The sequence below is a fragment of the Stegostoma tigrinum genome, chromosome 28 (assembly GCF_030684315.1).
Source record: "Stegostoma tigrinum isolate sSteTig4 chromosome 28, sSteTig4.hap1, whole genome shotgun sequence".
Classification (NCBI taxonomy): domain Eukaryota; kingdom Metazoa; phylum Chordata; class Chondrichthyes; order Orectolobiformes; family Stegostomatidae; genus Stegostoma; species Stegostoma tigrinum.
Window position 1 is genome coordinate 33,167,526 of NC_081381.1, and position 13,389 is coordinate 33,180,914.

General features: G+C 48.3%; 1 protein-coding gene across 1 annotated transcript in view; it reads right to left on the bottom strand.

Moving 5' to 3' along the window:
- The window catches only part of fhad1 (forkhead-associated (FHA) phosphopeptide binding domain 1), a 131,719-nt gene that overhangs the window by 72,571 nt on the left and 45,759 nt on the right, over positions 1–13,389 (bottom strand). Inside the window, exons 17-20 of the mRNA XM_059638058.1 lie at positions 12,719–12,826; positions 11,862–11,951; positions 10,455–10,692; positions 6,821–6,950 (exon numbers count right to left, since the gene is read on the bottom strand). Coding sequence (XP_059494041.1) covers positions 6,821–6,950; positions 10,455–10,692; positions 11,862–11,951; positions 12,719–12,826 — 566 coding nt within the window. The remainder of the gene's footprint in view (positions 1–6,820; positions 6,951–10,454; positions 10,693–11,861; positions 11,952–12,718; positions 12,827–13,389) is intronic.

The window sequence follows — 13,389 nt, forward strand, 5'->3', positions numbered from 1 at the left end:
TCAGGGCTACAACTCTCCTGTACAGACTGACATCCCAGCTCACTCGTACAGCTCAGGGCTACAACTCCCCTGTACAGACTGACATCCCAGCTCACTCGTACAGCTCAGGGCTACAACTCCCCTGTACAGACTGACATCCCAGCTCACTCGTACAGCTCAGGGCTACAACTCCCCTGTACAGACTGACATCCCAGCTCACTCGTACAGCTCAGGGCTACAACTCTCCTGTACAGACTGACATCCCAGCTCACTCGTACAGCTCAGGGCTACAACTCCCCTGTACAGACTGACATCCCAGCTCACTCGTACAGCTCAGGGCTACAACTCCCCTGTACAGACTGACATCCCAGCTCACTCGTACAGCACAGGACTACAACTCCCCTGTACAGACTGACATCCCAGCTCACTCGTACAGCTCAGGGCTACAACTCCCCTGTACAGACTGACATCCAGCTCACTCGTACAGCTCAGGGCTACAACTCCCCTGTACAGACTGACATCCCAGCTCACTCGTACAGCTCAGGGCTACAACTCCCCTGTACAGACTGGCATCCCAGCTCACATTTACAGCTCAGGGCTACAACTCCCCTGTACAGACTGACATCTCAGCTCACTCGTACAGCTCAGGGCTACAATTCCCCTGTACAGACTGACATCCCAGCTCACTCGTACAGCTCAGGGCTACAACTCCCCTGTACAGACTGACATCCCAGCTCACTCGTACAGCACAGGACTACAACTCCCCTGTACAGACTGACATCCCAGCTCACTCGTACAGCTCAGGGCTACAACTCCCCTGTACAGACTGACATCCAGCTCACTCGTACAGCTCAGGGCTACAACTCCCCTGTACAGACTGACATCCCAGCTCACTCGTACAGCTCAGGGCTACAACTCCCCTGTAAAGACTGGCATCCCAGCTCACTCGTACAGCTCAGGGCTACAACTCCCCTGTACAGACTGACGTCCCAGCTCACTCGTACAGCTCAGGGCTACAACTCCCCTGTACAGACTGACATCCCAGCTCACTCGTACAGCTCAGGGCTACAACTCTCCTGTACAGACTGGCATCCCAGCTCACATTTACAGCTAAGGGCTACAACTCCCCTGTAAAGACTGGCATCCCAGCTCACATTTACAGCTCAGGGCTACAACTTCCCTGCACAGACTGACATCCCAGCTCACTCGTACAGCTCAGGGCTACAACTCCCCTGTACAGACTGACGTCCCAGCTCACTCGTACAGCTCAGGGCTACAACTCTCCTGTACAGACTGACATCCCAGCTCACTCGTACAGCTCAGGGCTACAACTCCCCTGTACAGACTGACATCCCAGCTCACTCATACAGCTCAGGGCTACAACTCCCCTGTACAGACTGACATCCCAGCTCACTCGTACAGCTCAGGGCTACAACTCCCCTGTACAGACTGACGTCCCAGCTCACTTGTACAGCTCAGGGCTACAACTCCCCTGTACAGACTGACGTCCCAGCTCACTCGTACAGCTCAGGGCTACAACTCTCCTGTACAGACTGACATCCCAGCTCACTCGTACAGCTCAGGGCTACAACTCCCCTGTACAGACTGACGTCCCAGCTCACTCGTACAGCTCAGGGCTACAACTCCCCTGTACAGACTGACACCCCAGCTCACTCGTACAGCTCAGGGCTGCAACTCCCCTGTACAGACTGACATCCCAGCTCACTCGTACAGCACAGGACTACAACTCCCCTGTACAGACTGACATCCCAGCTCACTCGTACAGCTCAGGGCTACAACTCCCCTGTACAGACTGACATCCAGCTCACTCGTACAGCTCAGGGCTACAACTCCCCTGTACAGACTGACATCCCAGCTCACTCATACAGCTCAGGGCTACAACTCCCCTGTACAGACTGGCATCCCAGCTCACATTTACAGCTCAGGGCTACAACTCCCCTGTGAAGACTGGCATCCCAGCTCACATTTACAGCTCAGGGCTACAACTCCCCTGTACAGACTGACATCCCAGCTCACTCGTACAGCTCAGGGCTACAACTCCCCTGTACAGACTGACGTCCCAGCTCACTCGTACAGCTCAGGGCTACAACTCCCCTGTACAGACTGACATCCCAGCTCACTCGTACAGCTCAGGGCTACAACTCCCCTGTACAGACTGACATCCCAGCTCACTCATACAGCTCAGGGCTACAACTCCCCTGTACAGACTGGCATCCCAGCTCACATTTACAGCTCAGGGCTACAACTCCCCTGTAAAGACTGGCATCCCAGCTCACATTTACAGCTCAGGGCTACAACTCCCCTGTACAGACTGACATCCCAGCTCACTCGTACAGCTCAGGGCTACAACTCCCCTGTACAGACTGACGTCCCAGCTCACTCGTACAGCTCAGGGCTACAACTCCCCTGTACAGACTGACATCCCAGCTCACTCGTACAGCTCAGGGCTACAACTCTCCTGTACAGACTGACATCCCAGCTCACTCGTACAGCTCAGGGCTACAACTCCCCTGTACAGACTGACATCCAGCTCACTCGTACAGCTCAGGGCTACAACTCCCCTGTACAGACTGACATCCCAGCTCACTCGTACAGCTCAGGGCTACAACTCCCCTGTACAGACTGGCATCCAGCTCACTCGTACAGCTCAGGGCTACAACTCCCCTGTACAGACTGACATCCCAGCTCACTCGTACAGCTCAGGGCTACAACTCCCCTGTACAGACTGACATCCAGCTCACTCGTACAGCACAGGACTACAACTCCCCTGTACAGACTGACATCCCAGCTCACTCGTACAGCTCAGGGCTACAACTCTCCTGTACAGACTGACATCCCAGCTCACATTTACAGCTCAGGGCTACAACTCCCCTGTACAGACTGGCATCCCAGCTCACATTTACAGCTCAGGGCTGCAACTCCCCTGTACAGACTGGCATCCCAGCTCTCATTTACAGCTCAGGGCTACAACTCCCCTGTACAGACTGACATCCCAGCTCACATTTACAGCTCAGGGCTACAACTCCCCTGTACAGACTGGCATCCCAGCTCACATTTACAGCTCAGGGCTACAACTCCCCTGTACAGACTGGCATCCCAGCTCACATTTACAGCTCAGGGCTACAATTCCCCTGCACAGACTGTCATCCCAGCTCACTCATACAGCTCAGGGCTACAACTCCCCTGTACAGACTGACATCCCAGCTCACTCGTACAGCTCAGGGCTACAACTCCCCTGTACAGACTGACGTCCCAGCTCACTCGTACAGCTCAGGGCTACAACTCCCCTGTACAGACTGACGTCCCAGCTCACTCGTACAGCTCAGGGCTACAACTCCCCTGTACAGACTGACATCCCCCCAGCTCACTTGTACAGCTCAGGGCTACAACTCCCCTGTACAGACTGACGTCCCAGCTCAGCTGCTCAACTTGACAGCTCTGCTCTCCCCTATTCAGAACCTGCGCTCTCTGTGCGTGTGTGGAGTCTTTTCAATACGTTGCATAACAAGTCTAAGCCACCTCACACTTTGTTAGAATGAATTCTGTTGCCATTTCCCTGCCCACATTGTTGCCTTTGTGCTCTGTGGGGTGTGTGTGGAGTTTTGCAAGTCTCTTTAGGTCTGCTAAGACACTGCGTTACCTCCTATAATATGAACTGCCATTTTCTTTTACAATCTTGGGTTCTTATTAAATACTTCATGGAAATTACATTCATTGCAATTCCAATTTCCTATCGTTTGCAAATTTCAGCATCACACCTAATGCTCATTGGTCAGTAACATGGTTTACCACGTCACCATTAGGACCTGGGGACAAACTTACCCAAATTACCCTTGACTTGTTCCTGCTCTGAAGGAACAAAAGAAACCTGAGTTATACATGGGCACAAACCACCAAAACAAAATCCAAAACTGGCAGACTGTAACTTTAATCAAATCAAAAAGACAAAAATGGATGTGACAATTACACTTGACCTTTAGCCACAACCTGCCAGTGGAGATGAGCAGTGCAAGAAGCATTTACATTTGAATTTAATGATATTTATTTCCTCATGAAAATTGAGCTAAGAGATTGAAAGAGAACCATCTCCAGGATAACAAAGAGCTAAAGCCAAACGAGAGTCTGGAGAAATCCTGCACAATTCATTCAGAACCAGTCATCCTAAACCCCTCACTTAGGAACCAGTTTCTGCAGGCTTGATGATGACCAAATGGGGATTATATGGATAGGTTTCTTGGAAATGTGTCAAGTATAAATATACATTGCACCTTCCAACATTTAGCTGAGAACATGAAAGAAAAATGGTTCCGTTACTTTTGAAGATGCTCCTATACTTCAGTGAGCTGCAGAAACCCAGGGTTAAGTACATTTCCAATGAATATCAATATGGGTTGTTATCAAACCCTATTACAGAGCAATAAACAGTCACACTGGAGCAGGGAAATGCCTGAAGGAACAGGCTGTCATCAAGACTTCCTCTTTTTGTTCTGGGTTCATCTGAAGGAATTCATCAAAGTAGTGCATCAAGGACAGTTAGTCAAACACTTTAAACACTTACAGCTTTTAAAAACACAGCACTCAATCAGCAAGTCGTTTAGCCTTCCACCATGAAAGAGAGGCTCTGAAAGTGACCAATGTTAACAGCATAACATGGCTTTCTGTGGTCATTGAAGCAAAGGAGCACGTCTTCTGTTCTCATCGGTGTGCCGGATACAAATTGTGGAAGGGGACACAACAGGAGCAGATGCCAGGAGCAGACCATCAGAGTAAGGTACCGCCACAGCTTTAGGTGCACGTCAAAGCTCCCTCTTCCCTGATACAAGAGCTGCACAACACTGCGGGTCTGAGATGAAAGCAGAAGAAAACCACTGGAAATACGCAGCTGGTCTGGCAGTATCAGGGGAGAGAAATGCTTTTGGACTCTCAACAATGGGTTCAACAACTTTAAATTTCAAAAACAAAATGCAGATTGAACTCTCTGTGCTTTCATTTTTATTTTGCTGGTTTTGCTCTTCCTTCATCCTTCCATGTTGCATTCATCTCGAGCATGAGGCAGTGTCATCCCAGTAATATCACTGATCCAGTAATCCAGAACTCCAAACTAATGCTCTTGGACATGAGTTCAAATCCCATTATAGCAGATGGTAAAATCTGAATTGTGAGGGTTGGAGGCGGTGGGGGGCAGTGACGGGGGGAAGTGGTAGAAAAAGGCCTGGACCTAAAAGCTAGCCAAATTGGGAACGCTGTCTTAAAAACCCATCTGATTCAGTAATTGCTGATAGTAAGCTGGGAGAGAAATAAATGCTGAATGGGTGCTAAAGGGAACTGTGAATATTTGAAAATGAGTTGGATGTTCTGCAAGGGATCAATACAAAGCAGGACTGAGGGTGAGGGGCTGGGTAATGTATATGAAGCATACATGAAATTTTTAAACTCAATGTTGAGTCCTGAAGGCTGTAAGGTACTTTGGCAGGAGATGATTTGTTGTTCCTCCAGCTTGTGTTGAGCTTCGCTGCAGCAAAGCAGCAGAACTGAGATAGAAATGTTGCTGTAGAAAAAAAGTGGTGTGTTGAAGTTGCAGGCAACTGGACACTTTTTTCTGAAGAGGGGTCTAGGCCCGAAACGTCAGCTTTCCTGCTCCTATGATGCTGCTGGGCCTGCTGTGTTCATCCAGCTCTACACCTTGTTGTCTCGGATTCTCCAGCATCTGCAGGCCCTACTATCTCTGGACACTCAAGTCCATTTTTATGGCCAGAGATGCTTTGTAAAGTGGTCACTCGCTTTACATCTGCTTTGAAGGAGGATTACTGGACCCACACTGTTAACCCTGCTTTCTCTCCACAGATACTGCCAGACCTGCTGAGTTTCTCCAGCAAATTCTGATTCTAGTTCTGTCTATGTTTGCCTCCTCAGTGTAGAGGGGAACACAGAGCTCAGTACTTTTTATACTTCCTGGTTTGCTGTCTGTGGGAGTACATCCATGAGATTGGTTCTCGTGCCCTACTTGATGACATCAGTATCGCAGAAAGCGAGAAGATCCATTTGATTTGAACCGGTGACAATAAAGGAGAAATCCACACCACAGACCTCAAAAGTCTCGGCCTTTAGTGTGGAGGACAATTGGGAAGGATTTTGTGGTTGTATCCCCACGGTTCCAGGACGTTCCACTCTCCTCCCTGACCATTACCCATGAAGTTGTGCGTTAAACTGTTGTGTGTGTTGTTACATACTGCAACACTGCCCTCGAGTGGCAGAATACCAGCACTGCACCACACTAAGTGACAATGTGCATGTCACTGTGGTTGTCTTCCCATGCTAGAGACTTGCTCTCTTATTTGAGAGAGAGAGAGAGAGATGACTGGTGGTGATTTAATTTAAGGGCCACCGTATCTCAGGTGAGGGGAGAGTTTGAGAGGGAGATAAACTCAGCCGGTGCAGGAATTGAACACATCCTGCCACCGTCACACCAGCCAACTGAGCTACACTGGCCACCCAGCAAAGTGAACAGCCTCCATCAAACAGCACTTCCCACTGGTTCAGCCCTGAACTGACGATTAATAAATAGGAGCTGATTGCGAACATTGGTAGAGGTAAATTAACAGCCAGCTCTGTAACATGTAACTGATTCAGTTCATCATTTGCAAGAACTGGAATTCACTCAAGATGCTTATTTTTGACAATTCATTCTGGTGTAAAAGATGGATCTTTGGTAAAAACCCTCACTATTTATTATGATGGGACACTGCCCCAGTCCAGTCCTGGTGAATTAACTCTCATGAAAATCCATGTACCATTCAGTTCGACTCAGAAAGACACTTACTGGAGTATAGCACATGCCTGCTCCTGGGCATGTGTGTCTGGCGTGATTGGCGCTTCTACTGCTGGCAGTGCCTGGACAGGCTGCCTCACAGTGCAATTCCTTTCCCATTCTTCCAATTTCCCCCGAGCCTCTGTGAAAAGAGAACCAAAAGCAGTTGCTGTCAGCTGGTAGTGGTGGACATCCATTGTTGCCTCCCCTCAATTCCAAGCCCAAGCCGCTCCAGGGCAGTGGGCTCCCGTGAGGAGGACCTGTAGGGCACTCTATGGTCTGGCAGTGTGGGCTCCACTTCACAGAAATGCTCTGCAAGTGCTGATGTGTCAACCCTCTCCCAGCTTCTCAGAGGAATGCTGGACCAGTTCTTGGCTGTGACAAAGACGGTATCATATAGAAAGGTAAACAGATCAACAGTTAACATTTGATTGACTGATCACCTGATCGTCAGAGAGCAATTTTTCCAAAGTATAGTCTCCTGTTTGGCCCTGTGTTTCGGAGCACTCTCTCTTGTGGGAAATGACATGGCTATGGGACTATGGGAGGCAGGGCTGGGAGATGAGGAGTCTGGTCAGGAGACACCAGAGCTTTCCTGTCCATCTTTTTCATACGGCAACTGTCTGCAGCTGAGCCAGACACTTCGCGTCGTACATGATCCCACAGTGAGTCGTACATGATCCCACAGTGAGTCGTACATGATCCCACAGCGAGTTGTACATGATCCCACAGCAAGTTGTACATGATCCCACTGTGAGTCGTACATGATCCCACTGTGAGTTGTACATGATCCCACAGCGAGTTGTACATGATCCCACAGCAGGTCGTACATGATCCCATTGCGAGGTGCCCACATCAGCCACATTTCTGAGCGAATCACTGAGACCACATATTTCTGCATGTCCCAAGCACAGCCTGTCTCCAGGTTGGCTCAGCTCATCTGCTGCTGAAACTGTCATCCAAGCCTGAGTTATTCTGGGTTGATCTGTTCCAAAGCACTCCTGGTTGGTCTCCCAAGGTCACCTATACCTTTGTTACCAAACTCCTAACTTGCAAGTCTCATGTCCCTATCGCCCTTTGCTCATGGGCATACTCTGGCTCCTGATTAGTTAACACCTCCATTTTCAAATTCTCAATCTATGTTTTCAGTTCCCTCAATGGCCTTGCATCACCCTATCTCTGTAATCCCCTCAAACTGTATCACCCTCTGAGATGTCTGTACTCCTCCAAGTTTGGTCCAAATAACTCCAATTTTAATTACTGTGCCACTGGGGGCGCAGTAAGCCTTCCTGCTCCTCTGATGCTGCTTGGCCTGCTGTGTTCATCCAGCTCTACACCTTGTTATCTCCTTTTCAATCCCATCTGCCAAGGCCCTAAACTCTTCCTATCTCTCTCCTCCTTTATTATGCTCCTTAAAACCTACCTCTTTGGCTAAGCTTTTGGTCATGATCTTAACATCTCCAAATGTGGCTTGGCATTAAATTTAGTTTGATTTCACTCCTGGTGAAATGCTTTTGGGACATTTAAGAGTGTTGAATATGTTGTATAGTGTAAATACAACTTGTTGTTATTTATGTAAAGAAAATGCAGCAAGAGTTTAAAGATCTGGATTTAAACTGGATAGTTTCATTTCAGATATGAGCCTATTCACATGTTTCCTATCACTGGGTGTGCAAGCTGCGCCTTCAAAACCCACAGTGATACTTGAGGACCTGTCCATTCATTGTTCCCTTCTGTTTCTGTCCTGCCAAAAACTCCCCAGACCATACAATAACTTGTATTTATTTCTAATAACAATATCATGGAGTTGCTTTGGCATTGTGTACCTTAATTTTATTGAGACTTCAAACCAATGTTTTTTAACTTAGATTCTGGCAAGTTAAATATTCAGTATCTATTTCAGTCAGTACTGAGGGAAGTGCTGCCTTGGATGAGGACCTGCATTTTCAAGCAGAGGCTTGGGGACCGCTTTGCAGAACACCTACGCTCCGTTTGCAATAAACAACTGCACCTCCCAGTTACAAACCATTTCAACTCCCCCTCCCATTCCTGAGACGACATGTCCATCCTGGCCCTCCTGCAGTGCCACAATGACGCCACCCGAAGGTTGCAGGAACAGCAACTCATATTCCGCTTGGGAACCCTGCAGCCCAATGATATCAATGTGGACTTCACCAGCTTCAAAATCTCCCCTACCCCTACCGCATCCCAAAACCAGCCTAGCTTGTCCCCGCCTCCCTAACCTGTCCTTCCTCCCACCTGTCCCTTCCTCCCACCTCAAGCCCCACGACCATCTCCTACATACTAGCCTCATCCCGCGCCCCTTGCACTGTCCGTCCTCCCCGGATTGACCTATCCCCTCCCTAACTCCCTACCTACACTCACCTCTACTCGCTCCATTCCCGCCTCTTTGACCAGTCTGTCTCCTCTCCACCTATCTTCTCCTCTATCCATCTTCTATCCGCCTACCCTCTCTCCCTATTTATTTCAGATCCCCCTTCCCCTCCCCCATTTCTGAAGAAGGGTCTAGGCCCGAAACGTCAGCTTTCCTGCTCCTCTGGTGCTGCTTGACCTGCTGTGTTCATCCAGCTCTACACCTTGGTATCACCTGTTCAATCCCTCTGGCCCTGATTCATGATCCACTCATTTACATCGAGTTACAATTGGGGGCCCCCTACATTCGAGAACACTGCAAAACCATCTTGTGTTTGTACTAGATTTAAAGTTTTGTGGATCCAAACAATTAAATCCATCTGTTTTGCTTTTTAAAAGAAATTTTCTACTCACTGTACTTTTGTGCTTCCAAAAAATAAACCACTTTACATAAAGTTACTATAGAAACTAGAAGTATTGCAGAAAAGATTTATTAGGATGCCTCCTTGTCTGGAAGGCTGGAATTATAACCAGAGGTTAAACAGACTGGGACTTCCTTCACTGGAGCTTAGGAGAGTGATGGATGGCCTTATATAGCGGTCTATAACATCATTGGATAGCCATCAGCTTTTCTGCATGATAGGGGAGTCTAAAACTAGAGGGCATAGATTTAAGGTGAGGGGGAGAGATACAAAAGGGTCTGAAGGGGCAGTTTTTACACACAGAGGCTGGTGAGTGAGGCTGCCAGAGGTAATGGTGGAGGCGAGTACGATTTTGTCATTTTAGAATCATTTGAATAGGTACATGGATGTGACAGGAATAGGGGGGTAGGCAAAACGCAGGTAAATGTGACCTGTTTACATGGTGAAAACTGGGCAGCATAGACAAGTTGGGCCGAAGGGCCCGTTTTCATGCTGTAGACTCTTATGGGTCTACAAATTCCTATCCATCACCTATCTGCCGAAGCTGCTAACTTGCCAGGTAACATGCAGCCTACTTTATGCTGCATTTTTAGGCCATCTGGAAGATTTTGACATTTCATCTTGTAAACCCAAATCCAAATGATCTTTGGAGCCCAAGAATTTCTAGCCTTTCGTTCTAAAATAATGCTCATTCATTGTACTCCTGTGTTTCTATCCTGCAAAATCTTCCCAGACCATATTGCAATTTGTATTAATAACAACATCACCATAATTCCTTTGATGTATTGCATGTCAATTTTATCAAGCCTTCAGCATAATGTCTTTTAAGCCTGAGTACAATGTCCAATTACCCCTGAGTTTTCCTGATAGGATCCCTTTTTCCTCCTCTCCTGCTTGGAGCTGTTTAGTAACAGTGAGCAGTCTCTCTTCCAAAGCCACAATTGTCCAGGAATGTTGCCGGATTTGCTCCTTGAACTCTGCCAGCTCATCCAGGTGACTGTGCCTCTCCTCTTCAATTTGACCCCTGAAGCCCTCGATCTCGGCTTTCTGACATCTCTGCTGAGCTTCCAGCTCCTCTCGCAAATCAACCTGCGGCAAGAGAGAGAGGGGTCACAGCAAAGGGACGGAGAGGTGGAAAAGTAAGTGGGGGAAGAAAACAGAGAAGGAGGGTTCACACAACACACTGCAAGACAAGAGTCAGAGCGTTTGAGGTCTAGGCAATGAATCTTCAGAACTGCGATCGAATGAGTGGGGCTAGGCCTCAGTTCATTAACCAACAATTGTGGAAGCAGATTTCCTTTCACTCTATCAATTTCCCAGAGTTTGAAACCTACAGAATGGGTTCAGGGTAGATCCATGAATCGTCCAGCAAAGCATTGGGAATGCTAGAATGCGGTGTTCAATACTTTGATTAGGTGAGTCTGATTACTATTGCCGCTCACTGTACTTGATCGATTAAGCTGGGGTTTGGACTGAGAAGCAGGAAAAGCTGTACAACAAGCTGATGCATGGACTAGATGTTTTAAAGCATTTTAAATCAAACCTGTCCTATAGTAATTGTCTCTGCACAAAACTGTAAGATATTCAACATAACCCATTAGCAGTTAAATGGAGGGAAACATGCATTGCATAAATAAATACTGATGAGGAAAACCATTCGGCTCCAGGTGAAATTGAGCTGTTTGTTAAATCATTCCAGGATTTCATCCTTAGTTATCCCACTCAGAGGATCAATGACATGTGGATTGCTTTGTTTTAGATGCAAGGTTCCCTTATAAATCCTAAATTTCTCTTCTGGTCATTTTTTCATAGAATCCCAACAGTGTGGAAACAGGCCATTTGGCCCAACAAGTCCACGCCGACTCTCACAGCATCCATCCAGACCCATCCTCCTATAAGCCACCTCATCTACACATCTACACCTCCCTGAACACTACGGGCAATTTAGCATGGCCAATCCACCCACCTAGCCTGCACATCTTTGGGCTGTGGGAGGAAACTGGAGCACCCGGAGGAAACCCACGCAGACACGGGGAGAATGTGCAAACTCCTCACTAATAGTTACGCGAGGGTAGAATTGAGCCCAGGTCCCTGGTGCTGTGAGGAAGCAGTGCCAACCACTGAGCCACCGCGCCACATTGGACCCCATGACCCCCATCTCCATCGTACTGTTACACTTTAGCTTCAAGAGACTTTGCTGTTTACTATTTCACTTAGTTTCAGCTGAAAGCACCCAAGCATATTAGACAATACCATACCTCAATCTTCCTCACTCCTTCCAGTTCTTGTGTTGTGTTGCTCAGCTGCAGTTTCAGACCCTCTGTCTCCTGATCTTTCACTTCCATATTCTGTAAACACAAACACACAGGAGATGTGATAACACCCACAGCAATCAGATACTCTGAGTCATAGAGTCAGACCGCACCAAAACAGACCCTTCAGTCCAACCAGTCCTTGCTGACCACTATCCCAAAATAAACTAGTCCCAGCTGCCTGCTCCTGGCTCATATCCCTCCCAACCCTTCCTATTCCTGTACTTATCCGATGTTTTCCAATGCTGTAACTGTGCCCACATCCACCTCTTCCTCAGGAAGTTCACTTCACACGCGAACCACTCTCTGTGTAGAAAATTTGCCTCATGTCTCCTTTAAATCTATGTCCTCCTACCTTTAAAAAAATGTCCCCAGTCTTGTAATTCCCCATTCTAGGGAAGAGACGCCTGCCATTAACCCTATCTATACCCTCACAGTTTTATAAACCTCCTACGTTCCAGTGGAAAAAAGTCCCAGCCTTTCTTCATAACTCAAACCTTCCATACCCGGTGACATCCTGGTAAACCTCTTCTGAAAGTAACATCCTTCCCATAACTGGGTGACCAGAACTGGACACAGAATTCCAGAAGATGCCTCGCAGCTCAAGAGTGCTGGGTTTAGGAGACTGAGACCCCACCCCCAAAGGGGCTCCAAGAGTCATGCCTCAGTCCCAGTCTCATGCACTACTGCTACGTTCCTCGGCACAGCATCTCCACAGCTTGCATTGCTGCCGCTGCAAGACTGCAGCCGTCAGCTCCCGTGCATCGGTTCCAGCCAGGCTCCAGCAACACCCTGCCTCTCACCTCTTTCAATTCTTCAAGGCGCAGCTCCACTTCCTCTCGCCTCCTCTTCTCCTCCTCCATTGCTTCTGTCCCCCTCTCTCTCTCCTGAGCCAGGGCCTTAGCCAGTTGCTGTGGGAAACACAGTATAGCTCATTAAAGCCTCACCCCATGGACATGGGACTGTCTGTTCACCACCTCCCACATCCGTCTGAAGGCACCCTCTGACCTGAACTCTGCCCCCAGACGTACCCCGGGCTCTCAGTCTGCAACAGAATTGTTCCAACAGTGAATAGAGATGGGACAGTAGCTCAGTGGTTAGCAACACTGCCTCACAACGCCAGGGACCTGGATTCAATTTCACTCTTGGGGGACTGTCCGTGTGGAGTTTGCACGTTCTCCCTGTGTCTGTGTGGGTTTCCTCCGGGTGCTCCAGTTTCCTCCCACAGTCCAAAGATGTGCAGGTTAGTTGGATTGGCCACGCTAAATTACCCATTGTGCTTTGGGATTCGTAGGTTAGCCACGGGAAATGCAGGGTGACAGGGATACAGTAGGTGGTGAATTGGATGCTCTTCAGAGAGTCAGTGTGGATGTATTGGGCCAAACGGCCTGTTTCTACGCTGTAGTGATTCTATGAAGGAGGCCATTTGGCCCATCATGTCAGCACTATCTCTGCGAACACTCGGACTTCTTGC